This window comes from Baudoinia panamericana (genome assembly GCF_000338955.1).
Source record: "Baudoinia panamericana UAMH 10762 unplaced genomic scaffold BAUCOscaffold_6, whole genome shotgun sequence".
Lineage (NCBI taxonomy): Eukaryota > Fungi > Ascomycota > Dothideomycetes > Mycosphaerellales > Teratosphaeriaceae > Baudoinia > Baudoinia panamericana.
Window position 1 is genome coordinate 305,741 of NW_006911262.1, and position 27,213 is coordinate 332,953.

A 27,213-nucleotide genomic window follows, 5' to 3' on the forward strand; every position below is an offset into this window, starting at 1 on the left:
TGGCGGACAATTATCCGCATGCCAAGCGAACCAATTCCGATGTCCACGGGTGGTTAAGCAGAGAATGAGAGTGTGTGTGATACACTGAGATTCTGAATGCGCCTCTGGAGGCGATGATCTGAGGTCAATACCTAACGCCACCATGCAATGCCAATCTAATTGCGCCATAATGCACGTGCACATGGAGCGCTCAGCTTGGATGCCTGCGCGGTGCAACAAGCTTCAGAAGATCCTTGATCCGCCAATCATCAACGACCGTTTCCCAGTCGTCAGCCAGCAGGCCGTATGTCTCGTTATCATAATTCTCGGGCTTTCGTGGGTTCAACGCCCAGTAACCCCAGTCCGCATCCACATCTCGTAGGTACTTCATCAGGTTGTTCCAGTAATGGTGATCACCATCATTGCCGCCATGCGGGGCTCCAAACTCGCCCACCCATACCGGAGCAATGTCGCCACGTAGCAGGTAGCCCCAATTGCGCTCCATGTCGAGCGCGAACGACGGGTAAGGCCGCTTTCCATAGGGTACAAGCGTGGACCAGCCGGACCACTTGTAGACGTGGGCGCTATAGACCACACGCTCCGGTATCGAAAGCTTTACGGGTCGTTCACGTGCGCCAGAGCAGTCGTTAGCAGACCCAATGCCTTCGACAAACATCAACCAGTTAGGTTGCATCTTCAGCAACTCCTCGCTGGCTTGCTCAGCTGCCGTTGCCCACATATCCCAGCTCATAGTACCCCAGAGGCCTCTGGGCTCATTGCGAAGGTCGGCACCAATGACCAGTCCATTGTCAATGTGCGGCTCCATGATCGTTTTCCAGTGCTCGATCCAGCTTTCCGTGGTTTGCCGGACTTTGCAAAGGGAGCCATACTGATCATTCTTCCAGCTAGAGTCACAAAGGTTCTTTCCATCACACCAATGAGCATTTGTGATGTGGTTGTTTGGAATTACCACAAGGCCGGCATCGGTCATGGCATCTACGCAAGCCTTGTAGACATCTAATGCGCGTACGCCGGGCACTTCGCCACCGTCTGACGAGTTCTGTTTCGCCCCGTACATTTCAATCAAGTCCAGGTTGGATGATATCAGCTCTGGCGGTATGATGGCGTTTTCGATGACCATCTGATCTGAGTATGGGAAGCGAACGCTGTTGAACCCCATCTCGCGGATAGTCCGCGCAATGTCATCTCGATGTCTGAAATCGAGTCCGCCTGCAACAAAGTAGACATCGCTCGCGCCATACCAGTTGATGGAAGCTAGCTTCAACCGCTTGCCATTGGAGTCAACAATGTGTCTGCCCGCCGCCCGAAATGGTGGCGAGAAGTTCTGGTCAGACTCCATTGTGGGCTCCGTTCCTGTAAGCACAGACTCCATAAGAACCCGCTGCAGTGGTCGAGCTTCGGTAAATGGTATGCTTGGTAAGCCAATGAATACCGTAAAGGCGACAATGATGGCCCAGAGAGAGAACGTCGTTCGATGCATGTCCAGCTGCGGGGCGGTGAACGCGAGCAGAAGCAGAAGCGAACGTTGTGGGAAGCCGGCGCCTGGCCACCTCTCACTTCGAGGATAGGTGTGATAGAGATGCCTTGCTTGCCAGAAGCAAACCAGCGAGCTTGCTGGTGAGGACCGTCACCTAGCTTGTAGACGAGAACACTGTCAGAAGCAATCAACAATATCTATCGACCATTACGCGGAAGCGCTAATAATAGGTCCGCCGCAGGGTCGATCACGCTGCCGATAACCGTACGATAGCCGCCAAGGCTGCAACCCCTCCTAAAACTCCGCTCTGGACTCGAACAATAATACATGATGAGGAGGAGGAACCGGCCTGGGCCGGTTGCGTACCAGTCGCCTGTCATACTCTCAGAAGCGATTGGCAAAGCCATGCGCTCCACACAGCGCAGCTTGTGTCAGTCGGGGCGATGTCGTCCACCATAAGGCACACTTCAAGTGCAGGTGTGCGGAAGAAGAGTGCATTTTCTTGCGAGGCATGCAGACGCCGAAAGGTGAAATGCGATGGACGCACGCCAGAATGTGCTTGCTGCGTAGTACGTGGAGAGGCGTGCGTCTACAAACAGTAAGTCTTGTCTGACATACTGCACATTTGACGCAAGCCCACTAACGGAGGCAAAGGTCACCATCTCTATCGTATACTAAAACCCTGGAACTCCGTGTTGCCCAACTGGAAAGGGCTCTCGCGCAAGTCAACAACGCCGCTTTCACCACAAACGAAAGCAAGAACGTTGCCCCTGTCTTTGAGGATGTCGCGAACGCCTTCGAAGGATTTCAAATTGACGAGGCCGGGCGTGTTTTAGTTCATGGACCTACGAGCTTCTACCACTTAGCTCGCGAAAGCTCGCCGAAGACTTCACCGTCTTCGTTGCCAGGTGAAGAAGGCGGGAAGGAAAGGCTTGTCAACAGTGCTTGGACTGCTAGAGCGTTCGAGAAGCTGTCAAACTTGCCAGAGCAAACACAATATCTGCTCGACTCGCATTGGTGCTGGATACAGCCGCTCTTTAACTTCGTGTACCGTCCCGCATTCACACGTGACATGAAGGATCACGGCAAGTATTATTCAGATGCTCTACTCAACGCTGTGCTCTCACATTCGGTCCGCTGGTGCAAGCTTGTACCTCACGAACAAGGTGTTCATTTCAGAAAGCAGGCCAGAGAAGCTCTGATGGCTAGGATTCAAGTAGGGCACGCATCGATACCGGACGTTCAAACCCTGCTCCTGCTTTCTGCTCAGGAGTGCGGGCATGGCAACTTCACACAGGCTTGGCTGTACAGCGGGATGGCGTTCCGCTTAATCGAGGATCTAGGCATTATATTTGACGGGCGCAGATATGCAGGTCCGGTGCAGTTTACCACGGAAGACATCGAAGTTCGCAACCGGCTGTTCTGGTCATGCTACTTCTGGGACAAATTGATTGCGCTTTACCTTGGCCGCCTACCAACTATTCGGCAATCAAAGGTCAGCCCACCACGACATATACTCGACGACACTGGTGAAATTGACGTATGGATGCCGCATGGGATCGAGCACTCCCTCGCTACGGCATACCCCCCTCACCAGGCGCATGGAACTTCCTGCTTCACTCAATTCTGCGGTCTTGCAGAGATCCTTGAAGTCGTACTTGTTTCATTGTACAACCCAGTTCAGCAAAGTACGCCGTTACAGACTGCTAATTGTGTCGTGGAGCAAAGCAGAAGACTGACGGAATGGTACGGTGGACTTCCAGAATTTCTCAAGATTACTGTATCGGCTGTTCCGAAGCATTGTCCGCCGAGTCATATTGTGACTCTCAACTGCTTGTATCACACTATCAACATCCTATTGCACAGGGCGATGATCACCAAGCATTGCGGAAGGACGATGACCAGTCCTGCAAATGAGGCGGAGCATCTACGGCAATGTGTGTTGTCGGCGACCGCAACCACCATTATCTTTGACTTAGCAGTAAGATCTTTCGGGGATGGACACGTTGTAACATGCCAAGCGTACACGATCTATACCTCGGCATCGGTGTTCTTGCTACACCTACAAGCGACGAAAGACTCCGATTCCATTACCATTCAACATCTCAAGTATTGTGTCAACGTGCTGGAGCGGCTGAAGAAGACGAGTCCGGGTAAGCTCTCGCGGGTCTGGTCCACGGACTTCTTACGTGTGTTTGCTTGCTTGATGGCTAATGTGGTACCTGCAGTAATCACCGCTCCCTTGTCACTCATTGAGAAGGAGTTACAAAAACTTGGTGTGGACCTTTCGAGCCCAGTCTCTGGGACTACTCATGACAACACAACGTCCGAAGCCGCAGACCTGGCGGAAGAGCCTATTGCATCTGATGCGTCCTTCGCACCGGACGGCAGCGCTGGCCTCAACGATTTCCAGAATCTGGACTTCGACATGGACACATTCGATATCACTCCGGAGATGCTGAGCGCAATGTCAAGTATTGAGCCGATGAGTGCTAATGTGAATGCATGGAGCGAGTTCGAAGATATGTACGTTTTCAACTAATTGGATCCAATCACACCCGTTCCACATGTACATATGGCTCCTTGTCAGCGATCTTTTCGGTTTCTCCAACCGGATCGAAAGGCTCGGCAGACACCTTGTTCCTCCAGCACATCCACCAGGGGCCCTCGAACAACTCGCCCATCCGTTCCATTGGGACACCCTTCGTTTCAGGCGCCCACAAGCCTAAGATGACCAGGCCAAGGGCACAGATTACGGCCCAAAAGATGTAAGCTCCCCACACGTTCAGGCTGACGAACATGTTTGGGGTCACCCTCACGACTGCAAACTGGAAGAACCAGTGCAGACACATGCTTGACGCGTAGCTCACACTCCGAATCCTGGTGGGGAAGACCTCGGTTCCGTACAGATACTGAACGGTGCAAAGCCCGATGGACCATCCAACAGCATAGATAAAGATCGAAGCGATGGCGGCATCCGATGCGGACTTGTTGTGAGCCGAGCCGTCAACGCCCATGTATGCCGCCATGTAGATGTGTGCTGCAAGCTGGAGGGCTAGTCCGGTAAGGAAGCAGCGTCGACGGCCGATGACATCGATGAGACCCCAAGCGAACACCATCGTGAACACGAGCTTGACAATACCGTAGCAGCCGGACGAGATCAACGAAGCGTTGCTACCAGTTATGCCGGCGTAGTTGAAGATCTGCGGGATATAGTATGTGATTCCATTGCCACCAGACCATTGCGCAACGGTCTGCATGGTCATGACCAAGAAGAAACGGCTACGGTAGTTTGGAATTGTAAGAATCTCGCGGATAACCTCTCGCAGGCTTGTGGCGGAAAGGTCGGCAACGCGCGCTCTCCTTTGCGCCTCGATCACTTGGAGCTCTTCGGCCACGGCCGGGTCTGCAGTGCTACTGCCGCGAAGGCGCGCCAGTGCAGCGACCGCCTCATCGTGGCGATCCTTCGACGCCAGCCAACGTGGCGTGTCGGTCATCCAGAAAGAGCAGATGAGTGCAAGACCCGTCGGAATCAGCGGGACCGCCTGGACAATGCGATACTGGAGCCTCGTGACCTTCATGTGCGCGTTCGCGGCGTAATTGACGAAGAAACCTGGAACGTGTTAGTACCTAGCGGAATCAATGGTAGGGATGGCTACAACTTACCAAGCGTAAGGAAGCTCAACAGTACGACCATGTAGAGGCTGACCACCAGACCTCTGTTCTTTGCGGGCGCAATCTCCGAAAGGAAGAGCGGAGCCGTCACGGTCAGAGCTCCAGCTCCGAGCCCACCCCAGATCCTGGCGAAGAGCATGAAGCCATAGATGCCACTGGCGAAAATCTGCATGAGGATACCAGTTGCCCAGATGCAAATGGCGCTTTGGAAGGTGCGCAGGCGGCCAATGCGATCATTGAGTAGCAGCGCGATTATGGAGCCGAAGGCAGCACCTAGCACGCCGAAGGAACTGATGTTTGCTTTCCTGCTGGCAAGTCCGGATGGATTGTGCTTCCAATGGGAAGTGTTGAGATTGAAATCATTCTTGAACGATTGCAAGCCGGTGCTTGCGGAGAAGCCGCCTTCATCGTAGCCTACGAAATGATGTTAGTCGATGTGGCATCGATCGTGGCCAACGGCCTGGGAAGGGTTTACCTTTGGGAATGCCGGCGCAGGCAATGACGCATAGAGCAAAGTAATAGTACCAGTGGATTTTACCCATGATTGGCAAGGTTGAGAGAAGCTTGTTGCTTTCGAGAAGTGCTGAGGATGGAAGACCAGCATTTGGCGGACGGAATGGGAAGACTTATACGCCCACGAGGTCGGCCGTTCGGCCTCTCTCCGCACGTTCTGGAGACTTGTGGAGTTGCCGAGACGCTTTTGACATGAGCACGCGGAGAACGTGCAGTATGATTATCAAGACTAGGCCGGCCGTTTGCTGGTCTGCTCCAGCGGGTTGGCTTCGGGGTGCGCAGTTGACTTTTCGCCCCACATTCGGCCATCGTCCGGCCTCACGTGCGACACTAGTCTCGGTCATCGTCCGTGAGGGCATGGAAGGGCTCCTGTCCGATACTGGCAATAGAAGTCGCCAGACCACCGAAGCTCCAGCGACATGCTTTCGACCGAGCCTTTTCGTCTGAGGACGATCTCCACCCAGACACCGGACGAGCGCGTTGCATTGAAGAGCCACGAGCCGGTAGGTGTCCGTGGATTGCTACACACAACGTACCCAAGTAGCCCGCAATTCCTGAACATTTAACTCTCTTCTGTCTGCACTGCTAAGATGCTACACATCATCATGTACAAACTCAGCAACCTCTTCTTCAGCTCGGTCATCATCCTTCAGTCTCGACTGTCGGTTGCGAAATCATCAAAACTTGTCGAGCTACGAGACGAACTCTCATCTCTTGTGGCGCCTAGAGATGCAACATGCTCTCTCACTCTAGCTCAGAGGCTTCCCGACGATACATGGGATAGCCATATGCACATCATCGACCCCGATCGCTACCCACTCGCCCCAGGTGCTGCCTACGTGCCGCCTGTACACAACATATGGGATGCGGTCGCCAACGAAACCACGTTCGGAATGAAGCATATCGTCATCGTGCAACCCTCCATCTACGGCTACGATAATACGGCTCTGCTTGAGTCTCTACGAGCGCTAGGCCCTACGAGAGCACGAGCAGTGGTCCAGTTCCAGCCTTCCATAAACCGCACCACACTTCAGGCATGGCATCAGCTAGGAGTTCGAGGCGTGCGCTTGAATCTCCAGTCCACCGATCAGACAGTCAACGCCACTGCCTTTGCAGCTACCTTACGACAGTATGCGGATATCATCAGGCCTCTTGGCTGGGTGCTTCAAGCCTACATTTCCATGGACCTGATTGGCGCTCTGGAGAGCACCATTCGCGACCTCGGCGTTCCCTTCTGTGTAGATCATTTTGGTCAACCTTCGGCGTCACCAGTCAACTCTTCGGCGAAGAACTTCGATCCATATACAATCCCTGGGTTTCCCGCCACGATCCGCCTTCTTCAAGGCGGACATATGTGGGTCAAGTTTTCGGCCAATTACCGTGTAAATTTGACGGCTCACGGTCTTGAGACCGTAGGTAAGGAGATACTGAGGGTACGGAGCGACCGAGTTGTCTGGGCCACCGACTGGCCGCACACTCGTTTCGAAGGCGTGGACATCCGACCATTCGAAGAGGAGGTGTTGGAGTGGTGTGAAGAGATAGACGCAGTGGAACAGGTGTTCAGTACCAATGCGAAGTGTCTTTGGGGTATCTATTCATCAGCTCAAGGTTGCCAGATCGTCTAACGGACTCTCGCGTGAGTGAGGAGATCATGTGAGGTAGATAGATAGTGTGCAATGCAAGGGGAATTACAGTGAATGTTTTTGAACCCCACAAATAGATCGCTTGAGATACCTATCATTCTGCCGCTCTAAGTCTGGCACCTGTAGTAAAGCGCAACGACAACGGCTCAGTCAAGGTGCTCCACGCGCGGACACTTTCCGGACGTAGGATTACACGAGCAAGCAGTCGTTGGATCGGGCAATGTCCGAAGGGGCGGGCTCAGCACCCCTGTGCGGCACGAGCGGTCCTTGACGGTTACAATGGAGCCGACGATGCGAGCTGGGTTGCTTCAGAGCCAGGCTTGCGCGGATATTACTTACCAGTGTCCACCCAATCGACTGAGCAAAATCTTCCAATGCCGACCACTATGGATCGACGACCATCGACTGCAGTGACGCTGTTCGCCGGAAGCATAGCTGGAGCTTCAGAAACCATTTGCACAGTATGTGAAGCACTCATCCATAAGCCGCAGACACTGATCAGCCTCACAGTATCCGGCTGAGTTCGTCAAAACACGACGACAGCTGCCATCGACCCGTAACCTTTCCACACTTGCAATCATTCGATCGACATTATCGACTTCTTGCTTGAAAGGGCTGTATTCCGGTTGCACAGCGCTTGCAGTGTCCAATGCAGCCAAGAGTGGTATTCGGTTTTACAGCTTCGACGCTTCTCACAACTATTTGTCGAAAGCCGTGCCTGCACTGCAAAAGTCGCCTTTGCTCAATGTCTACGCGGGCTTGTGCGCAGGTATCACGGAAAGCATTCTTGTCGTTACACCAGGTGAGACTGTGAAGACGAAGATGATACACGCTTCAGCGCAGAATGTTGGGCCGAAAGCCTCAATCGTCAACACCATCCGGCAGGTAATTCGCAGCGAGGGTGTTCTTTCGCTCTGGCGAGGCCTAGGACCTGTGCTGTGCAAACAAGGCACCAACTCAGCGGTGCGGTTTGCGACTTTTGGAGCCTTCAAAGACCGTCTCAACTCAACAAGCTCGCTTCGTAACACCATCGGAAGTTCTGGTGTGACGTTCCTTGCCGGTGCTGGGAGTGGGGTGGTGACGGTGTACGCATCCATGCCGTTCGACAACATCAAGACTCGCATGCAGAGTATTGGTAGCATGGACCGGAGCATGTTGACCTGTGCGCGCAAAATGCTCCTCAGCGAAGGCGTGACTGTTTTCTGGAAGGCGACGACACCAAGATTGGTGCGGTTGACACTCAGCAGCAGCATTACCTTTACGGTCTATGACTGGGTGGTGAGAGCTTGCAGATACGCAGCGGATGGGCCGATTGCAAAGCGAACCACAATAGCTGTGTAGTATGAGAGTACGCTTGTCCACGTGTTACAGACCAGTCTGGTTTGGCAAGCAGAGCCCTGACCTTGCGTTATGGCGGCCTAGTCTTCTCGCTCATGTTGCTCGTCAACGATGGCTTACGGCTTGCGGAAGCGCTCGTGGGCTCAAGAGCGACGCTAAGGTCCGATTCCTTATTGGCCGCAGTCATTCGGGTCACACTATTGCCCGGACCATTTTTCTCAAGATCTTCCGCTGATCGCCGTGGCGTCCCGTCAGCAGCTGGCGGCGTCGCAGCTTCGAGCTCCTCCTTTCGCACTAGCCCTTCATCTTTTATCAACGCGCACAGCAGGAAACAGAGTCCCATGACTGGAACACACCAAATGAAGACCGCTCTGCTCGCAGTTGTGTACGCATGCTTGACGATCGCTTGATCCGCAGCGGAGTACCCAGACAGATCGGGTGCCGCAAACGTACTATTTGCCAGCGAGGCAAGTCTTGTGGGCAATGACCCTTTCAGAACGTTCGCTAGGATTGCGGAGGACACTGCAAGCCCGACCGCGCCTCCGGAACTGCGCAAGAAGTTGCGGTTGCTGACAATCACGGCTCGCTGTGCCTTCGGACAGTGAGCCTGCAGAGCCACTAGCGTTGGCTGAAAGGTCAGCCCCGTCCCAACACCAATTATGATCAGGAACAGCGCAATCCAGCCAAAGCTGATGGTTTCGCTTGCAAGTACAAGCAGACCAGAACCCAACGCCCAAAGACCGAAGCCAGTCCAGATGACTTCTCCGTACCGGTTGACCTTTGACATATAGAGACCGCCTAAGGTCGAGAACGAAGACTGCGCTCCAACGAGAGGTAATTGCAGAGCCGCTGCAATCAGTGGAGTTTTCCCACGGACATTCTGGAAGTATAGCGGGATGAAGTAGAGATAGGAGTAGTAGCAAGCGCCGAGCAAAAAGGATTGAGCAAGCATAGCGGCTACTGAGACTCTCGTGAATATGCTGAGCGGCATCATTGGAAGCTTGGCCCACTTGCCTTCTGCCAGGATGAAGGCAAACAGGCAAGCACCGCCAACCACGAACATGGCAATGATCTCTGGAGATTCCCAAGGTGTTCCCGGATGGCCGCCAGATGACACTGGGATCAGCAGCAGGATCACCGCGGCACTGCCAAAGAAGAGACCAAGGAAGTCGATCTTAGCAAGAGTGTCTCTGAGATTCAGTTTGGGCATGTTGCTGGGAAGGTAGATCCAGCTTGCCACAACAGTGACCATGATTAGAGGCGCCAAAAGGTAGAACAGTCCACGCCATGTCGAATGCAGAGCAAAGGCCGAAGCGATTAGAGGTCCAATAGCGTTACCAATTCCTATGCAAGCGCCTAAAATGCCCTGATACCTCCCACGGTCTTGAAGCGTTACGATATCGCTTACGATCATCATGGTCAGACTTGTAATGCCGCCATTCGCAACGCCAGCCAATCCACGGAAGATATAGAGCATCGTAGCATTGACAGACAAACCGCACGCCAAGTCACTCAACGATAGTAGGACAAGCGCCCATAGGAGGACCGTCTTTCTACCGAAAAGATCGCTTAGGCGTCCGTAGAGCACTTGAAATACGGTGTTCGCTATAAGTGCACTGGTTCCAGCCCAGGTTATCGTTGAGGAGGCGTTCAAGTCCCGCGCAATGTCCGGTAGCAAGACGCCAATGCCATTCTGGTCGATGAAGCATACCAGGAGCGCCAAGTCCATGATCAGAAAGACAAAGATGAGCTGTTTCTTCGGCAACAGCTGTGTCTGGTCATGAAGCGCCGCTTCTGCATCGCTGACTTTGTGGCCCATGGTCGAGGCAGAGACTGCGACGTCAACGTCAGTTCTTATTGTTGGGAATGCGAACCATTCGATTTGGACATAAGAGACAGCGAAAGGTATACAACAAGTGCCACAACGCAGTAATTACAAGGCTTGGCCTATATCCAGCTCTGAGCACATCAGTGTCGAAGTAGGCGGAAAATGTGCCGATTGTTCCGTGGTTTTGCCTCTAGCGTCGGCATACCGTCGTGTCGGTGAGATTTGCGCCCATGGTGCTTGGCCGCACTTGGCCGATCTCGGAGACTACGCATATCGATGTGTGGTCGGCAGGCAGGATGGTCTTCTTCTGACAGATGTGGATCATGAGGACGATCCTTGAGCGTCCGCGAAGATAGGCAAGTTTTGAGCCGAAGTCGAGCGCACAGACGGTGTTCCACGGCAAATCCCGACCCTACTGGGCGGCGGCGATCACCCGCACTTCACATCCCAAAGGCTTCATCACTGCTTGCAGGATATAACGCTCGGAAGTCTCTAGAACTATTATTTTCAGCAATCGCCGAGTGCCCGTGCTGGGTTACTGGTGGTGTCGCTGAAGCCTCGGTTGTTGCTGCATCATTGTTTTGCATGGATGTAGTTCTCTTCAGCTAGAGTTTCGATGGCCGGACATCTGCTTCCTCAAGGCCTATATGCCACGCAAAGCCGTCCTCAGAGCTTGGAACCTGTGTTTACTCTAGACAGTCTAACGTGCGGACCGACAACGGCGGGGGACTAGTGCTATGCGCTCAAGGGGAGTAGCACAACACCTAAGCTCACCAGACCACTCTACGATTTGTTCCTAGCGGTGCACGCTGGGATGGCGCGACGTTTGGACACAGTGTCTCGTGAGCCCATGCAACCGGTAATTGGCAGGTATTGTATGGACCAGGTCTGGATGTTTGCCCATATTTACGTCTGCTTCCGCCAATATTCAGCGCTCTCACGAATGACTTTCTGATCGAGGCCGGTAAGCGGACCAAGAATCTCTACATCCTTCTGACCGCATTCAATAACTTTCCGGCACGGCAGTGCCAGTGTCATGTTCTCCTCGTTGCCTCGATCCGTGAGCTGCATAAGCTGCTCCTCAGAAGCAGCATACATGATACGTCCGATATTGGCCCAGTAGCAAGTTGCTGTGCACATGGCACACGGTTCCCAAGTAGTGTATAGAGTACATTGCCACAAGAACGCTTGACTGTAATGACGCGCTGCAAGACGGGCTAAGCAAGACTCCGCGTGGTTGACGTGGTCGATGTTGCTGTGGGAGAGAAGGATTGTTTCGTTGTCTGATGCCACGAGCACGGCGGCAAAGGGTTGCTTGCCGTTCTCGACGCCGCGCCTCTGGATTACGAGGCAAGCTTCGATGGCTGTTTCCGATTGAGCGGCTGTGGGGTGCGGCGGTCGCTTTGGGAAGACGTTCAAGGTTGCCATGACAAGTCACCAATGTAACTGGCCAACCCATCCTTCACCATGAACTTCTATGCGATATAAATGTAGAAGTGTGGTCAAAGCGCGTCAATTTTGACGTCATTGGTGCTCAATGCTCGAAGTGAATAGTCATCCCATTTCGCATATAGTCGCGTGCCTGCCAGTCTCGAGGTGTAATCTCTTACCCACGCTCTCGGACTAGGTGTCTAAATTCAAGATGTTCAAGAAGAAGCCTCAAATCAAGCCAGCCGCACCTCTGCGCTCATCTGACCGCAGAAAGACCGCAGACAGCATCATAGAAACCTTCCAACTCTCCCCACCAACACCATCAGACGTGACACCCGAGCAAAAGGCCGAGGCAACTACAAAACACACAGCTTTGCGGAACTCCCTGTTACCCGACAACGTCCAGTCTGCTCGCTTCACGACCACACATGGCCCGGATCTCAAGCAGGTCAGTGGGACGGTGTATATCGGCAGCCATGAAGGCGAAGATGCAAGGATACTGTGGTGGCAGGTCGACGGAAAGATGTACCCTTCCGTCTACACATTATGGCGTAACCCGAATATCGTACCGTTACTACATACGCCGGACATTGTGATTAGGAAGCTGCAGGGTGGAGCCGACCTTATGACGCCTGGGCTGGCAGGTGGACCACCATTCTCTGCGCGTGCGAAGAAGGGCGCGGTTGCGGCTATTGCTTCAACGGAAAGGCCGAGTGTACCGGTTGCAGTGGGGGTGTGTGCGATTGAGGTGTCGGCGTTGGAGAAGGTGCAGGGACAGCGAGGGCATGCGGTGGAGAATCTGCATTGGGTTGGCGACGAGCTGTGGAGTTATAGTCCAAGTGAGAAGCCTGGTCGGAATCCGCCGGAGGAGATAGAGGGCTGGCTGAAGGAATCGGATGACCGAGGGCTGGGGGCGGGGACGGAAGAGCTTGACCTTGACGAGGCGGATGGCGAAGGTGGTGTGAGCCTTAACGGGCACTCTGATGGACCATCTGCTGAAGGTCAAGCAAACGGTGAGCATGCCGAGGCAGGCAATGCGGAAGACGCCGAGACTGTGCAAGAAGAGAGCGCTCGGCAAGGCTCCTCTGAGATGTCGCAGAAGGAGATCGACGATGCGTTCCGAGCAGCCTTCCTGTATGGAGTCTACCATCATAAGACCACACAGTCTTTAGCACCCAGTTTTGGCCTGGTCTTCCCGCTTTCACAGTCATCCACCATGAGCAACCTCATACAACCCTTCTTACCTGCCTTCACACCCGAACAGAGCAACCAACTGCAAATGAAGAAGACGAGCTGGAAGAGCATCAAGAAGTTCGTCAAAGCCATGGACAAGGAGAAGCTCGTCAAGAGCAAGGACAAGGATGGCAATGAGACGGTCATCATTGATATTGACTTCAATGACCCCACAATCGCAAACTTCAAGCCCTACCGACTGCCCAAGAAAGAGACAATGGCTGGGACCTCGCTCGGCAGAGATGACAAGGCCACCGAGCAGATCGATACCGGAGACGACTCCGTTGGACAGAAGCTGCAGGTTGTCTCGTACTTCAAACCCACAACGAAGCTTCAACCTCTCTTCGCCTCAGCTTCCAAACAACTCTTCACGCCACCCGAAGTTCGCGAAATCATCAATGCTTACATCGAGCAAGAATCCCTCCTTTCTGAAACGAACAAACGCTTAGTCAGACTTAACCCGACGCTCGGCAATGCGGTGTTTGACGGTAGCGGCAGCCTGGACAAGGAAGTGCTAGCCAAAGGCTCCGTTCCGCGAGACGCGCTCATCGACCGCATCCTACACGCCATGAACACCTCTTACGCAATCGTACGAAACGATACCGACGCGTCGGCAGTCAAAGCCAAGTCGGGCACGCCGCCCAAGCTGCAAATCACGCTCGAAACGCGCTCAGGCAACAAAACGGTCACGAAAGTCTCCGGGCTGGAGGCATATTACATCCCTCCACGGCCTTTCGCGGATGAGTTGCGGAAGGTGTGCGCGGGCAGTACGTCTGTGGAGCCGCTAGCGGGAGCGACGAAGAAGAACGAGAAGGAAGTGATGGAGGTCATGATTCAGGGCCCGCAGCGGGATGCGGTGGTGAAGGCGTTGGAGGGGAGGGGCGTGAATGCAAGGTGGGTGGAGGTGTTGGATAAGACGAAGAAGAAGCGATAGCTCGCGCATCATTACCCCGCGGCACGGCTGCACTCGCAATTCGTGCGGCTCGGTGCATGTGCAGCCGCAATCCTCCCGCCACCATGGGGTCCAGCCACGCGGAAGCATGTGAAAGCTTTGGCTTGTGAAAGCTCGTGAGAATGCTACGTCGTCCAGCTCAACTTCAGAACGTCTTGCATAAAGATGCACAACGTTTTCGACACACACACACACACGATATCGGTGGAGTTCGTTTCGATACCTCCAACCGCGCCCATCGTCTGGTCTTTGAAGGAACCTCAGCCGCCAAGCAGAGACGATCTGTCGGAGGCTCCGAACCGAGGCACCTCCTAGCCTATATTCAAGGCTTCACAGGCCTGCCATGGCCCTTGGACGTCAGATGATGCTTACCATCGCTTGCCTTCGCTCTCTGCTTGCTTCAATCTCCGTGTCTCCTTTCCCCCTCTACATTTCTGTTCATCATATGCTTGAGTATCTCGAATAATCTCACCATATTGCAATATAAATCTCATCATCTGCTGTTACCAATTCCACCATCTGCCACTGTCAGGCTAATCTGCGAGGTATAATCGAGTTCGGCAGACTGGTATGATTGGAGATATAGCACGGTAAAAGGAGTATTACGAAGACGGTCTCAGATCCACAGTTAGTGGCTGGTCGGCCGCATACCCCCATCTCTGTGCGACACGGACCCGGCAGGGACCTTCAGTGCCACCAAGGCTCCCTCTACCTCTACTCCTTCGCACCTTCCGCGGCCAAATCCAACATGTCGTGCTTGGCGACAGCAGAAGCCGCCAAGATCTACGCACCACCGCCGGTGGGCGCACCGCACAGCGTATCCGTCGCCGGGACCGAGACGCCAGGCCGCTCCCCAGTCTACAGGCACTGGCGACAGAAAGATGCAGGACCCATACACACGCTCGATCCGGCGGTAACGACCATCCACGAGCTCTTCGAGCAGACCGCGAATCGAGTGCCGGGTAAGAGATGCTTGGGCCAACGACCCTACGACGCTGCGAGCAAGACGTGGGGACCGTATCTGTGGGAGACGTATGCACAGGTGCAGAAGCGGAGAGCGGACTTTGGGGTTGGACTAGTAGCGCTGCATGAACAGGCCGGCGCGACTGGAGTACAACATGGCGTGGGGTTGTGGTGTCAGAACCGCCCCGACTGGCAGATTGTCGATCTGGCATGCGTTTCCCAATCCCTATTCAGCGTGTCCATCTACGACACCCTCGGCCCGGACACGACGGAATACATCATCAACCACGCAACACTAACCTGCGTCTGCGCATCGCTAAGCCACATCCCCACCCTCCTGAAAATCGCCCCGCGCTGTCCCACCCTCAAATTCATCATCTCCCTCGACCCCCTCTCGACCCCCAACGAACTCCCCGGCACCTCCAAGCAAGACCTCCTCAACGCCATCGCCGCCCACCACGGCATCCAAATCCACTCCATCCACGACGTCGAGGCACTCGGTTCCGCCTCCCCGCGCCCCTACCACCCACCCCAACCAACAGACATCGTAACAATCAACTACACCTCCGGCACGACCGGCACGCCCAAGGGCGTCGTGCTGACCCACGCCAACGCCGTCGCCGGCGCCAGCGCCGCATTATCCTTCACCCGCGCCGCCTCCAACGACGTCCTCTGCTCCTACCTCCCGCTCGCGCACATCTACGAGCGCGTGACGGAACACTCATGTTTGTGGTCCGGGGCGTCGATCGGGTATTTTCACGGCGACATGTTGAGTCTGGTTGACGATTTCAAGTTGTTGAAGCCGACGACTTTTGTCAGTGTGCCGCGGTTGTACAATCGGATTGGGGGCGCGATCAAGGCGCAGACGGTGGAGCAGACGGGGGTGAGGGGCGTGGTGTCACGGCATGTTGTGAAGAGTAAGTTGGCGAATGTGGCGGATCCTGATCCCGTGAGGGCGACGAATAGGCATACCCTCTACGACCGCATCTGGGCGCGGAATGTCTCGTCGGCGGTCGGGTTGGAGAGGGCGCGGTTCATGATGTCCGGTTCAGCACCCTTAGATCCATCCTTACAAAACTTCCTGCGCGTCGTCTTCTGCAACGAAGTGGCGCAGGGTTACGGACTGACCGAGTCCTACGCCGTCGCGACCGCACAACTCGCCGGCGACCTAGGCGTAGGCCAATGCGGCGCCCCCTCCATCGCCTCGGAAATCTGTCTCATGGACGTGCCGGAAATGGAATACTACCACACCGACAAACCGAACCCGCGTGGCGAGCTCCTCCTTCGCGGCCCGACCGTGTTCACCCGGTACTACAAGAACGAGACCGACACGAAAAAGGCCTTCACAGAAGACGGCTGGTTCCGCACAGGCGATATCGCCGAGGTGGACTCCCTCGGCCGGTTTCGAATCGTCGACCGCATCAAGAACGTCCTCAAACTCGCGCAGGGCGAGTACATCTCCCCCGAACGCATCGAGAATGTCTACCTGGGCAATCTGCCCTGGTTGGCGCAAGCGTACGTGCACGGGGATAGCACGCAGGCGAGTCTGGTGGGCGTGTTTGGGATCCAGGCGGATATGTTTGCGGGGTTTTTGGGGAAGGTGTTGGGTGGGGGGCAGGTGAGTGGGAGGGATGTGAGGGCGTTGGAGGCGGCGGCGCAGGAGGAGAAGGTGCGGAGGGCGGTGGTGAGGGAGTTGGCCAAGGTGGGACGGAAGGCGGGGTTTAATAGTTTTGAGAATGTCAAGGCGGTGAGGTTGTTGGTGGAGCCGTTTACGATTGAGAATGAGCTTTTGACGCCGACGTGAGTGTTATACTCTTCTCTATTTTTTGGGCAGTGCGGTGTGTTTGCTGACTGATTGTTGTCTTCTAGATTGAAACTCAAGAGACCGCAGACGGCGAAGAGGTATCGTGGGCTGATTGACGAGATGTATGCGGAGGTGGCGAGGGAGAGTACGTCAAAGGCGAAGTTGTAGTGATGGTGGGATGGGAGTGTGTTTGGCAAAAGCATAGCGCATGGCGCGGGGTTTGGATGAAGATGAAGGGGATGTCTGTTTGGTGCGACTGAGAAGGACCACAGTAGATCGTAGAGTAGACCGTACAGCTCCCGAGACAGGCTTGAAGCTAGAAAGGGATATACCGCATTGGGTGGCTGTCGTTGCGCCTAACCTAGTCATCTACTAACGGAGTCTTCGCATTACGTGGCGATGTTCAAAGCATCTATCATGCAATGAAGATGCTGCTTGGCTGGGTGGCAATGGAGGTGGACGCGTGCGTGTACGGATGGCTGTGCTCGGCGCGCTCAGAGCTGCAGGCACTGCTTTGCGATGACGTCGCCGCAGCCAACTCAACGTTCTCTGTATCTCATGCAATCATCGTCTCACGTGGTTGAGAAGAAGGAGGAAGCATATGGCGGTGCAAACCGTGTGGATAAGTGTGAATGTTCATGTTGCAGGGCGTTGATGTTGTGGCGCAAAGACTGGCCCTTGGCTCCCCAGCACATGACCCCAGATGCAGATGCAGATGCAGATGATGTAGGAGCGAAAGTCAAGAATTGCGCGCGCGACGCGGGCCAGAGTGGCTGGAGCTTGCTTTCACGTCCCTGTATGTCACATGCGGCACACAAGCGACGATCGTCATGCATCAGGTGCGGCTTTGCTCTTCAATGCAGGCAGGCGGGCAGGCGGGAATGGCTACATGTACATTAGCTTGGGAAGCTAGGTACATGTAGCCTGCTCACATACAGTACTGAAAAAGTTCACCCTCCTGACCCGTCTTCCTCTCCTCATCAATCGCAATCGCGACTCAGTAGTCATTCCCCATCATCTGCCCACGCATTCCTCACCTAAACATTCCCAAACCAAACTTCACACACCAAACCCTTCAAACGCGCTGCGCGTGCATCGAACTTCCCACCCCGCCATCTCCGTTGGACCTAACCCGCGACTGCGACAGCGCCAATAACGTGCAAACCGAGTCGCGTTCACACCCGGCAACACCTGAACCATCGAAAGAAGACGACGACATGGCAATCTACGACTCCCGCACCTCAGTCCTCATCCTGCGCATCCTCCAAATCATCCTAGCCCTCATCGTGCTAGGTCTGATCGGCTATGGTATGTATCCCTCTTCCCCATCTCACCATCCATACCTTACCACTGACCCGCATGCCGCGACAGCCTCCAACTGGTGGACCGGCCACTGGCACGCCACCTCCCCCTCCCAATTCAACTTCCTCATCTTCACCTCCGCCTGGACCCTGCTCGCCCTCGTCTACTTGATCGTCGTCCCCTGGCGCTTCTCCGACACCCCCGCCCACCACAAATTCGCCATCCTCGGCATGGAGACGCTGACGATGCTGTTCTGGTTCGCCGGCTTCATCGCCACGGCCGTGTTCCTGAGCGATCGCCCGTGTTGGGGCAGCGTGTGTGAGGCGGCGCGGGCGGGGACGGTGTTTGCCGCTTTTGAGTGGTGAGTTACGAAGACAAAGGGAAGTATATTATGTTTGGCTTGCTAATAGTTCGGGCGGTGTAGGGTTGTCTTCGCCTGCTCCTTCGCGCTCTCGGTTATGCATGTCGTGCGTACGAGTGGGAGGACGAGTGATCGAGGCAAGGCCGATCCGAATCTGAATGTTGCCGAAGGGGTTTAAAGATGATGACTGACAGCCGCTGGGCCCGGGTGTGCAGGTCGTTTATGAAGGCCGAACGAAGAGTGGAGGAGGGGCTTGTAATGAATGATGACTGCACGTCAACCAAGCACGCACGAAGACCTGCTATTGAATGCATGCGCGATGATGGCTGGACGTGAGGACCAAGGGAAAGGGAAGGGATGATGAAGCGTTATGACTTCTTAGCATATCAATGATACCACCTCGCGCGTTGCTGCTAGCGGTGGCGTTTGACATGTGTAGTAAACAGGGCCAGAAATACGCTGAATGCCTGAGGGTACGCGAGATTCTGAGCCTTCAGTCAGCGCCAACACTCGCCATGTTGAACGCTGCCAAAGGGTGTGTTGCGGGAAGGAAGAGACTCCTTCTTACTTTAGTAAGGTGGATCACGTGCGGGTAACGTTTTGTCATCACAGTCCGGAAGAGGCGTCGTAGGCGCAGCGCCGCCTGGCTTTCTCGGACCTTCTCTTGCCGCTGTCACGCTACAACGTCCATAACGGCACATGGAGTGTGTGATCACGTAACCAGACTAAGTACAACCATCTCGTCCTCTATTCTTCTCTCATCCCCACCATCTGCGCCATACCTCTTTCTCAACGCCACCGTACACTGCGCTATCCAACTTCTAACATGACAGCGTGCGACTTACTCCGACCGGCAACCCCGGACGACCTCGAACCGCACTCTCACCCTTCGCCCACCCCCAGCTCAAACCTCGACATCGACCTCGACAGCGACAGCGAGCCAGAAGAACCAGCACTCACCCTAACCATCCACCTCCACAACAAACCCATCGACCTCCCCTTCTACCACCCCGACGCCACCATCCAAGACCTCTCCGACACAGTAGCAGAAACCCTCCACATCCCCCCGGCCAACCAAAAGTTCCTCATCACCCCCAAAACTGGCCTCCTGAAACCACCGTTCAAAGACCCCTCGCTACCCCTCCAAACCTTGCTAGACAAAAAGATCGTCCTCATGGGCGCCACCACAACCGAAGTCTCCGAGCTGCTGGACGACATCGCCCTCCGCCAGACCCGCATGCTGAAACGCCGCGAAGCCCTCCGCGCCGGGCGGAAGGTCCAAGCGTCCAAAACTCGCGACTGGAAGAAAGTGCAGGACGAGAGCAGATACACCTTCCACACCCTCCGGCCCCTCCCCTACCTCCCCAACCCCGCCAAATCCCTGCGCTACCTCGAGCGCCTGCGCGACGACGCCGGCATCAAAGCCGCCATGCGCTCGCACGGGTTCTCAGTCGGATTACTTACCGAAATGAATCCCGCCGAGCATACCACTCACGAGTCCAAGACGCTCGGTTTGAACAGGAATAGAGGGGAGGTGATCGAGTTACGTCTGCGAACGGATAGTTATGACGGGTATCGGGATTACAAGGTCATCCGCAAGACGTTGTGTCACGAATTGGCGCATAATGTGTTTGGGGAGCACGATCGGAAGTTTTGGGATTTGATGCAGGAGATTGAGCGGGAGGTTGAGAGGAATGATTGGCGTGCAGGAGGTCATTCGGTGGGTGGGGAGGAATTCTTCAATCCGCGCGATGAGGGGGTTGATAACGATGATGTGGATGGTGGGGAGGCGGATGAGGGGGGGTGGACGGGCGGGGAGTATGTGCTTGGGGTTGGGGTTGGTGTTGGTGGTGCTTCGTCCATGACGGAAAGCAGGAGTGAGGAGGGGCCGTTGAGTCGGCGGGAGATTTTGGCGCGGGCGGCGGAGGAGAGGATGAGGAGGCAGGAGGAGGTTAAGAAGGCGAAGGCGAGGGATACGGAGGCGAAGTGAATGGCCATTATCCCTTCGTTACTAGCTATGCCTGTCAGCGTTCAAGCGAGGCGTCTTGGGAAGCTCCAGCTGAATGAGAATTTGATTTTTGGCAATGTTTGTCTTTGGTCAATGCTTGTGCTACCGCTACTGCTGCTCTTGTTGTGGAGCTATTCTCTACACTGCGCTACGCTATACCCAACAAAGTTAATGACATACGCTCGTCGCTCGCCGTCGACCATAACGCTTTTGGGGGTATCTTATGCTGAAACGCCAATCAAAATGCACCCCGTAACGCCTCGCTCGTGAAAGATCGCTCATGTCCATGCTCATGCTCTTCACGCAAATGCAATGCCCGCGATGGCATCATATGCCCGTTTTCCCTTCCAGACCATCATCCCGGTCAGGTCAGAGCTTCCCAGCGGATCAAAAAACACCAAGTATCTCGCACTCTCACCCAGAGCACGGGCATTCACCTTCTGTTCTTTTCCTCAGCATATCTCCCCCTCCTCCGAACCCTGCTAAAACGCCATCGCACCACCACCACCACCACCGGCCTGGCCCCCAATCTTCAAATCCTTCTCCACCGACGCCACCTTGGCGCAGACGTCAAGCACCCTACCCTCCAGAACCTTAAAGCTCGTCTTGAGCGGTAACATCGCACTCTCGCCTTCCTCTCTCAGCACCTTCACTGCTCCATTCGCTTCTCGGGCTTCGTTCTTCGCTGCGTCGGCCAATCTCCCTACTGTGTCGAGCTGCTGTCGGATCAGCTGCAGCGTAGCGTTGCTGCGTTGGTCAGTGCTGCCTTTACTGGCCGACAACGTCGAGAGTGACCGCCGCAGTTCGTTCACGGATGTTGCGAAATTAGCGGCGTGCGGCCAGACGGCGCCGAGTTGATGCAGCATGGCCGTGCAGACTTCGTCGGTTGTGAGGTTGTCGTACTGCTGTTGGAGATGCCTCGTGGCGTAAGTGAACTTCATATCTAGCTGGTCCATCCTCCGAACGCACGTTGGGTGAGATGCGGGTGCATCCGCGATACCACTGCTCTGCGGCGGTGCAGTTTTGGGAGTGTGAGTGCCGATGGGCATCGAGGATAAGACGTTGACATTGCCGTTTTGCAGTGCACTTCCGGTAGAGCGGGGTGATGGTGGCGGCACGGAGCTTCTGGGTGGATCAGGTGTTTGCGTATGTGCCTTATCTAGTCTGGCCACAGCCGTGCGGACAGTCTTGAGCTCATCCATGACTTCTTCCACACGCGCAACAGCCTGTTTCTCGGCCTTTCCCTGCAAGCTGGTCCGCAGAGCATCGATTAACTCATCCGTCTTTTTGATCTTCTCCGCGAAAGAGATGTCGAGGCTATCTACGCTAGTCTTCAGAGTCGTCAGTTGCCCGGTCAGAGTTGTCAGCCTCCCATCGATGTTGGTGAAGGACGCATTGACAGCAGCAATATTCGGAATGTTACCAGCAATCTCCTGTAACCGATTCTCAGTGGCAACGCGCAACTCCTCTGTCGACTGGTCCATGCCATCACAAATGTGTTTAATGAGTGCCTCGTCCTTCTCTTCCATTTGCCGCTCGATCTCGGTCCTGATGGAAGTAGCCACATGGTCCTCCATTCTTCTCTCGAAAGCATTGAAGCGTGCAGCATCTCCTACTGACTGGGCTGGAACCGAGCCGCCAGCGGGCAGACTTGCGAGAGTGCTTCTGACAGCCTGAGCATCAGTTTGCAGAGCAGCGACGCTCGTTTCTAGCTGGTTCATACGCTGATCGACCGAGATCTTGTGGTCGCTCTGTATCCGAGCTGCGATATCGTTGACAAGCACGCCTAATTCCTTCACGCGCTTGGCAATTGGTTCCTCGCCGTCTTCGTGTGTCGCTTGACTGAGTTCTCCGACATCTTTTTTCATCTTCCTCATCTCGGCAAGTAAGAAATTGACCTTCACTCTAATAGGACTAGACTCGTTGATAACATGTTTTGGCTGCTCAATGTTCCCGCCGATGACGAATGCCTCGAAAAACTCAAGCCTCCTCAGCAGGAACTCAACGTTTTTAGCTAGTGCTGCATGGTCTGCCTCTACTTTGACGACACTCTCCTTCATGCTCTCACAATCTGGAGGCGGCACTTTCGACAGCGCACTGGTAGCATCTGCAATGATAGAAACCTTGCCTTCGATTTCTGGAATGCTGCCTTCTATGCTCGCGACCTTGGCTTTGAGGTCTGCGGTATCCGCAGACACACGTTCGCATGCGAGGTTTGTATTCTGGCATTGATTATCAAGGTTTTGGCTGCGGTGCCGGAACCGTTTATCCAGGTCAGTGCAATAGAGCTGCATTGCCTCGTTGCCCTTCTTCAGCTCAACAACAGTGGCACGCAGTTGTGCGACTTCTTCAAGCAGGGCGACTGAACTCTCCGTGTTTTGTGTTACACGTGACTTAGCCGGCTCAACTTCGGCAGATTGGCCAATCATAGCAGCAATAGCTTCCACATGCTGCCGGTTGACTATAACCTGCTCATCTACAACTCCTTGCAGGTCTTTCAGCTTCTGCTCGGCAGAGCGTTTCGCTTCAGTCTTTTGCTCCTTAAGTTGAGGTAAGCTGGGAAACCATTTCCGCATAGTGCTGTATTCAAGGTTGGCCCGCTTGACTTCAGCTTCTGCTTGTCCCTTGCTTAAGTCCAGTCGAGCCATGTAGCTCACTTGCTTGCTGAAGTCCATCAAGACGTTCACTACGGGGTTTGAGCTGTCATTTGTAGGGTTTCCCGGGGGCGGTGGGGGCGGAGGCTGTGGAGTTGTGGCAGTACGCAAGCTTCCATTCGCGCTTAACGGAGTTGAACGTCCACTTTGAGCGTCGTCGTGGACGCTGCGTTTACTTCCTATACTATCGGACGAGTTGACAGAGAAGGTGTTATTTGTGAGACCTCGACTTAGGATTCGATTGTCATCTGTCATTGGAGGAGTCATCTTTGTTGATGGGCCGTTGCCAGCGTGTAGTGAGGACCGTCGCGAACCATCATTTGAGGATGCTTTCGTAGAGGAGCCATTGGGCGGATTCGGCTTGCCCACCTTTCTGAACGCTGCACCTTCAGGCGAGCGGCTTGGCCCACGCTTCGCACTCGGCGGCGGCGGAGGGCGCCTGCGTGGGTCCATCGACAAACGACGACCACGTCAGTTGTGAGTACGTTGATGTCAATGGGCGGTGTTTGAACGCATTAGAGAAACGCGTGCGTTTACTCAAAGCAACTGCTGTTGGTTGTGGTACTTCACATTGCTAGAACATTTCCACGGCCATATGGACGCAATGCCACTGAAGTGGAGCTTCACCCGAAGGTGAAGGTGCAAAGAGTGAGTGACGACGGGAAATTGAATGTTTATTTAGGTATAGCAGCATTCCGCACCTGCCTTTAGCGTCACGCCAAGCCGCTAAAAGGGCTGCGGAATGGAGCTCACGTGCATAATCACATTTAGCATAGCGAATGAGCGGATTAATTGATATGTGGGTGCTGTCATAAAGCAGTAGCTCACCTTCTACCGAGACGGTCGCTAGTCGAAACTAATTCTTAGCCGCCAAGGATAGGTATAAACTGAATACTCTAACGCGCTAACGTCGCGAAGATGTGCACGGACGTATAAGCGACCGAAAACGCGGGAGCAACTTGCATATGAAGGAATGAACGGAGCACACGTGATTGACCGTTGCAACTTCACATACCTAACAGTAGTACATCCACCTCACTTCTGAGCGTCTCGGAGCGCATACTCTCCCCCATCATGGCTGCGGTAAGTGAATGAAGCGAGCAATATGCCATACTCAACAGCAGCTGACCGCATAGCCTATCACAACCATTTCCGATGCCAAAGACCGCCAACAAGGCCTTAACCTCATCGCGGCTCACTCCCACATCCGTGGTCTCGGTGTCACCCCGGACACTCTCACTCCAAAGCCAACCGCCGATGGCCTCGTCGGCCAACAGTCCGCGCGCAAAGCCGCCAGCATCATCCTCCAGATGGTAAAAGAGGGCAAGATTGCTGGCCGCGCCGTCCTCATCTCAGGCCCGCCGAGCACAGGCAAGACTGCCATCGCAATAGGCATGAGCAAAGGGTTGGGCGAGAATGTACCTTTCACCATGCTCGCCTCGAGCGAAATCTTTAGTCTGGAGATGAGCAAGACGGAGGCATTGGAGCAGGCGTTCCGGAAAAGCATTGGCGTGAGGATACGAGAGGAGAGCGAGGTTATTGAGGGCGAGGTGGTCGAGATCCAGATCGATCGGTCCGTGACGGGGAACAACAAGAGCGGTAAGCTGACGCTCAAGACGACGGATATGGAGACGTTGTATGACATGGGCACGAGGATGATCGATAGTATGACGAAAGAGAAAGTCATGGCAGGCGACATCATCAGCATTGACAAGGCGAGTGGGCGGATCACAAAATTGGGACGCAGTTACACAAGGAGTAGAGACTACGACGCCATGGGGCCGGATACGAAGTTCGTGCAATGTCCCGACGGTGAACTCCAAGTCCGACGTGAAACCGTGCATACCGTCAGCCTACACGAAATCGACGTGATCAACAGCCGCACGCAAGGTTTCCTCGCCCTCTTCTCCGGCGACACGGGCGAGATCCGTAGCGAGGTGCGGGAACAGATCAACACCAAAGTCGCCGAGTGGCGGGAAGAGGGCAAAGCGGAGATTGTGCCGGGCGTGCTCTTCATCGACGAAGTGCACATGCTGGATATCGAGTGCTTCTCCTTCATCAACCGGGCGCTGGAAGATGAGCTGGCGCCGATTGTCATCATGGCGAGTAACCGCGGCTCAACGACTATTAGAGGGACAAGCTATCGGAGTCCGCACGGTTTGCCACTCGATTTCCTGGACCGCGTGGTCATCATCTCCACGCATCCGTACTCGCCCGACGAGATCCGTGAGATCCTGTCTATCCGCGCGCAGGAAGAGGAGATAGACATCTCCCCCAATGCTCTGGCGCTATTGACGAAATTCGGACAAGAAGCCGGGTTAAGGTATGCGAGCAATTTGATCACCACGTCACATTTGCTGGCGCAGAAGCGGCGGGCGAAGGAGGTGGATCAGCAAGATGTGCAGCGGAGTTACCAGCTGTTTTACGACCCTAATCGGAGCGCGAGGTTCGTGTCGGAGTTTGAGAAGAGGTTTATTGGGGAAGACGGGGGTGTTACATTGGGTGGAGTTAATGGGGTAGGGCATGGAGATGCTATGGAAGTGTCATAGGTCTTACTCTGAAGTGAATGGGGTGGCCCTGTGTACCAACAAGCGAGGTGTCAGCGGCGCTATATCACCAGATGGCTGCAAGAATAGCCGCATGTTGCGGGACGAGGGCTTGATATGGGTGACTGCGAGTCTCAGCCTTGCGCATCTCCGCAATGTGCTAGACTACCGCCACGCCAAGATCAACCACCGCGAGCAAGCCTTCGACCCCAATTATACGAGCACTACCCTCCGCGCAAATGATCCGGTGCCAGGGCGCGGATCACAAGAGTGCCTAATCAGCGCCCGCAAGCAGTTCTCAACAGCCCTACTCGGATCGCTCTAATCCTGCAGCTCCGGAATCACGAGGCTCATATCTTCAACCGCTTTCGCCCGATCTAGGGTGGCCACGGAGAGTCAGACCCCGGAGCCGCTTGTGCGACCTAGATAGCGTCACGGTTGTCCTCCTCTAGCTCGTCAATTTGAATCCAACTAGGACCGGTACCGACTGGCATAGTGTCCGCCGCACGCTTCTTCGGCAGCACCATGGTCGCGGTATGATCTTCGTCTGCATCAACGACTCCACAACGGCGAGGAGTAGATTAGGTCAGTCTTGCGCCCGCTGCAGGCTTTCTCGGCCAAATCACAATTCTGTCCTTGTCTCTGATCTCGTACTCAAAGACTGCCATAAGTGTGATTAACGGTTCGCCTCCAGCGGGTCAAGAGGCGCGCCCCATACCAAACTTGAGACACTGGTCACATAGTCCCTGCCCACAGCCACATCGTGCTTCCCAGTCCATGTTGTAGTGCCCGCAGCGTCGCACGTCTTCGTGAAAGCACCGACAGCACTCCCAGCCCCCTGGCATGCGTTCCAACTCTGGCAGGGGCTGTGGCAATGGCGCGGAAATTTCGTGGTGGTGACAATGAGGGCAGTTGGGATGCCGGCAGCCGCGTTTGATGTGCTTCGTGCGAGCCATAGGTTGTATATCTCGGGACTGTTACGGGAGGACGTAGTCTGGGCAGCTAATTGATTTGTCTTTCGGCGGATTGAGAACGAAAGGGACAGAGGGACTCATGTGCATCCTCACAAAGGCACAGTGAATACAGTGGTCATGTGATATTGCTTGCTATATAAAGCCGCGCTTATGAAGGTGCATGAATGAAGCCTTGTGGGAGAACGTGTAAAGGCACACGTGAGTAACATGCGTTCCAAGACGTATACTCGGTATGGCTATTCTCACTGAATCAAGATGAGGGAGAAGGGAATATGAAGACTGAGATGGGGGATGTAGCGACCGTCGGTAAGGAGCATCTTTCGTCGAGCCTACCCTGCTGGGTGAAGCTCTCCATATATCCAGCTACGGCGCGTGCGACTTGCTCTGCGGCATATAGCAGAGGAGCCTTGCATGGAAGGAGATGTTGCAATGATCCTACAATAGATGCCGGTGAATGAGTTGAAGAAGAGAAGAAGAACATTAGGAGAGGCAGGCCAGAGGAAGTTTTGAT

The 27,213-nt window shown here is 54.7% G+C and overlaps 13 protein-coding genes across 13 annotated transcripts; 8 read left to right on the plus strand and 5 right to left on the minus strand.

Annotated features, from left to right (window-relative positions):
* Positions 1–74: 74 nt before the first annotated feature.
* BAUCODRAFT_33635 (glycoside hydrolase family 5 protein) lies at positions 75–1,670 on the minus strand. Its single transcript, XM_007677858.1, has one exon. It carries the CDS (start codon positions 1,478–1,480, stop codon positions 191–193), a length of 1,290 nt encoding a protein of 429 aa, XP_007676048.1. The 5' UTR covers positions 1,481–1,670; the 3' UTR covers positions 75–190.
* A 250-nt stretch (positions 1,671–1,920) lies between these two features.
* Positions 1,921–4,019, plus strand: BAUCODRAFT_69367 (uncharacterized protein; the record flags this gene model as incomplete). Its single annotated transcript, XM_007678053.1, has 3 exons — positions 1,921–2,075; positions 2,132–3,630; positions 3,706–4,019. The coding sequence occupies 3 exons, from the start codon at positions 1,921–1,923 to the stop codon at positions 4,017–4,019; spliced, it is 1,968 nt and encodes a 655-aa protein (XP_007676243.1).
* BAUCODRAFT_469937 (uncharacterized protein) lies at positions 3,994–5,974 on the minus strand. Its single transcript, XM_007678242.1, has 3 exons — positions 5,628–5,974; positions 5,144–5,566; positions 3,994–5,090 (listed from the first exon to the last, which is right to left on the minus strand). The coding sequence occupies exons 1-3, from the start codon at positions 5,692–5,694 to the stop codon at positions 4,030–4,032; spliced, it is 1,551 nt and encodes a 516-aa protein (XP_007676432.1). The 5' UTR covers positions 5,695–5,974; the 3' UTR covers positions 3,994–4,029.
* A 479-nt stretch (positions 5,975–6,453) lies between these two features.
* On the plus strand, positions 6,454–7,290 carry BAUCODRAFT_70509 (uncharacterized protein; the record flags this gene model as incomplete). The annotated part of the gene is made up of 1 exon (XM_007678129.1): positions 6,454–7,290. One exon carries the CDS (start codon positions 6,454–6,456, stop codon positions 7,288–7,290), a length of 837 nt encoding a protein of 278 aa, XP_007676319.1.
* Positions 7,291–7,694: 404 nt separating this feature from the next.
* On the plus strand, positions 7,695–8,649 carry BAUCODRAFT_147923 (uncharacterized protein; the record flags this gene model as incomplete). The annotated part of the gene is made up of 2 exons (XM_007678243.1): positions 7,695–7,769; positions 7,819–8,649. 2 exons carry the CDS (start codon positions 7,695–7,697, stop codon positions 8,647–8,649), a joined length of 906 nt encoding a protein of 301 aa, XP_007676433.1.
* Positions 8,650–8,682: 33 nt separating this feature from the next.
* Positions 8,683–10,564, minus strand: BAUCODRAFT_469862 (uncharacterized protein). The gene has a single exon (XM_007678244.1). It carries the CDS (start codon positions 10,463–10,465, stop codon positions 8,717–8,719), a length of 1,749 nt encoding a protein of 582 aa, XP_007676434.1. The 5' UTR covers positions 10,466–10,564; the 3' UTR covers positions 8,683–8,716.
* A 599-nt stretch (positions 10,565–11,163) lies between these two features.
* On the minus strand, positions 11,164–11,926 carry BAUCODRAFT_33638 (uncharacterized protein). The gene has a single exon (XM_007677859.1). It carries the CDS (start codon positions 11,900–11,902, stop codon positions 11,381–11,383), a length of 522 nt encoding a protein of 173 aa, XP_007676049.1. The 5' UTR covers positions 11,903–11,926; the 3' UTR covers positions 11,164–11,380.
* Positions 11,927–11,935: 9 nt separating this feature from the next.
* BAUCODRAFT_470006 (uncharacterized protein) lies at positions 11,936–14,455 on the plus strand. Its single transcript, XM_007678245.1, has one exon. The coding sequence runs from the start codon at positions 12,117–12,119 to the stop codon at positions 14,070–14,072; it is 1,956 nt and encodes a 651-aa protein (XP_007676435.1). The 5' UTR covers positions 11,936–12,116; the 3' UTR covers positions 14,073–14,455.
* On the plus strand, positions 14,456–17,201 carry BAUCODRAFT_470013 (uncharacterized protein). Its single transcript, XM_007678246.1, has 2 exons — positions 14,456–16,853; positions 16,923–17,201. Exons 1-2 carry the CDS (start codon positions 14,839–14,841, stop codon positions 17,023–17,025), a joined length of 2,118 nt encoding a protein of 705 aa, XP_007676436.1. The 5' UTR covers positions 14,456–14,838; the 3' UTR covers positions 17,026–17,201.
* Positions 17,202–17,916: 715 nt separating this feature from the next.
* On the plus strand, positions 17,917–18,804 carry BAUCODRAFT_470051 (uncharacterized protein). Its single transcript, XM_007678247.1, has 3 exons — positions 17,917–18,165; positions 18,229–18,520; positions 18,584–18,804. The coding sequence occupies exons 1-3, from the start codon at positions 18,075–18,077 to the stop codon at positions 18,696–18,698; spliced, it is 498 nt and encodes a 165-aa protein (XP_007676437.1). The 5' UTR covers positions 17,917–18,074; the 3' UTR covers positions 18,699–18,804.
* Positions 18,805–19,090: 286 nt separating this feature from the next.
* BAUCODRAFT_470002 (uncharacterized protein) lies at positions 19,091–20,760 on the plus strand. Its single transcript, XM_007678248.1, has one exon. It carries the CDS (start codon positions 19,347–19,349, stop codon positions 20,508–20,510), a length of 1,164 nt encoding a protein of 387 aa, XP_007676438.1. The 5' UTR covers positions 19,091–19,346; the 3' UTR covers positions 20,511–20,760.
* On the minus strand, positions 20,761–23,959 carry BAUCODRAFT_470001 (uncharacterized protein). The gene has a single exon (XM_007678249.1). The coding sequence runs from the start codon at positions 23,633–23,635 to the stop codon at positions 21,011–21,013; it is 2,625 nt and encodes an 874-aa protein (XP_007676439.1). The 5' UTR covers positions 23,636–23,959; the 3' UTR covers positions 20,761–21,010.
* On the plus strand, positions 23,952–26,041 carry BAUCODRAFT_470094 (uncharacterized protein). The gene is made up of 3 exons (XM_007678250.1): positions 23,952–23,981; positions 24,063–24,265; positions 24,319–26,041. The coding sequence occupies exons 2-3, from the start codon at positions 24,257–24,259 to the stop codon at positions 25,729–25,731; spliced, it is 1,422 nt and encodes a 473-aa protein (XP_007676440.1). The 5' UTR covers positions 23,952–23,981; positions 24,063–24,256; the 3' UTR covers positions 25,732–26,041.
* Positions 26,042–27,213: the final 1,172 nt, after the last annotated feature.

Coding starts and splice junctions, on each gene's coding strand:
- BAUCODRAFT_469862 (XM_007678244.1), bottom strand. CDS start 10,465: ATGGGCCACAAAGTCAGCGATGCAGAAGCGGCGCTTCATGACCAGACA.
- BAUCODRAFT_469937 (XM_007678242.1), bottom strand. CDS start 5,694: ATGGGTAAAATCCACTGGTACTATTACTTTGCTCTATGCGTCATTGCC. Junction 5,567..5,627: donor CTGCGCCGGCATTCCCAAAG/GTAAACCCTTCC, acceptor ATCATTTCGTAG/GCTACGATGAAGGCGGCTTC. Junction 5,091..5,143: donor GTTGAGCTTCCTTACGCTTG/GTAAGTTGTAGC, acceptor AACACGTTCCAG/GTTTCTTCGTCAATTACGCC.
- BAUCODRAFT_33635 (XM_007677858.1), bottom strand. CDS start 1,480: ATGCATCGAACGACGTTCTCTCTCTGGGCCATCATTGTCGCCTTTACG.
- BAUCODRAFT_470002 (XM_007678248.1), top strand. CDS start 19,347: ATGACAGCGTGCGACTTACTCCGACCGGCAACCCCGGACGACCTCGAA.
- BAUCODRAFT_470006 (XM_007678245.1), top strand. CDS start 12,117: ATGTTCAAGAAGAAGCCTCAAATCAAGCCAGCCGCACCTCTGCGCTCA.
- BAUCODRAFT_470013 (XM_007678246.1), top strand. CDS start 14,839: ATGTCGTGCTTGGCGACAGCAGAAGCCGCCAAGATCTACGCACCACCG. Junction 16,854..16,922: donor AATGAGCTTTTGACGCCGAC/GTGAGTGTTATA, acceptor GTTGTCTTCTAG/ATTGAAACTCAAGAGACCGC.
- BAUCODRAFT_33638 (XM_007677859.1), bottom strand. CDS start 11,902: ATGGCAACCTTGAACGTCTTCCCAAAGCGACCGCCGCACCCCACAGCC.
- BAUCODRAFT_470051 (XM_007678247.1), top strand. CDS start 18,075: ATGGCAATCTACGACTCCCGCACCTCAGTCCTCATCCTGCGCATCCTC. Junction 18,166..18,228: donor GCTAGGTCTGATCGGCTATG/GTATGTATCCCT, acceptor ATGCCGCGACAG/CCTCCAACTGGTGGACCGGC. Junction 18,521..18,583: donor GTGTTTGCCGCTTTTGAGTG/GTGAGTTACGAA, acceptor CGGGCGGTGTAG/GGTTGTCTTCGCCTGCTCCT.
- BAUCODRAFT_470001 (XM_007678249.1), bottom strand. CDS start 23,635: ATGGACCCACGCAGGCGCCCTCCGCCGCCGCCGAGTGCGAAGCGTGGG.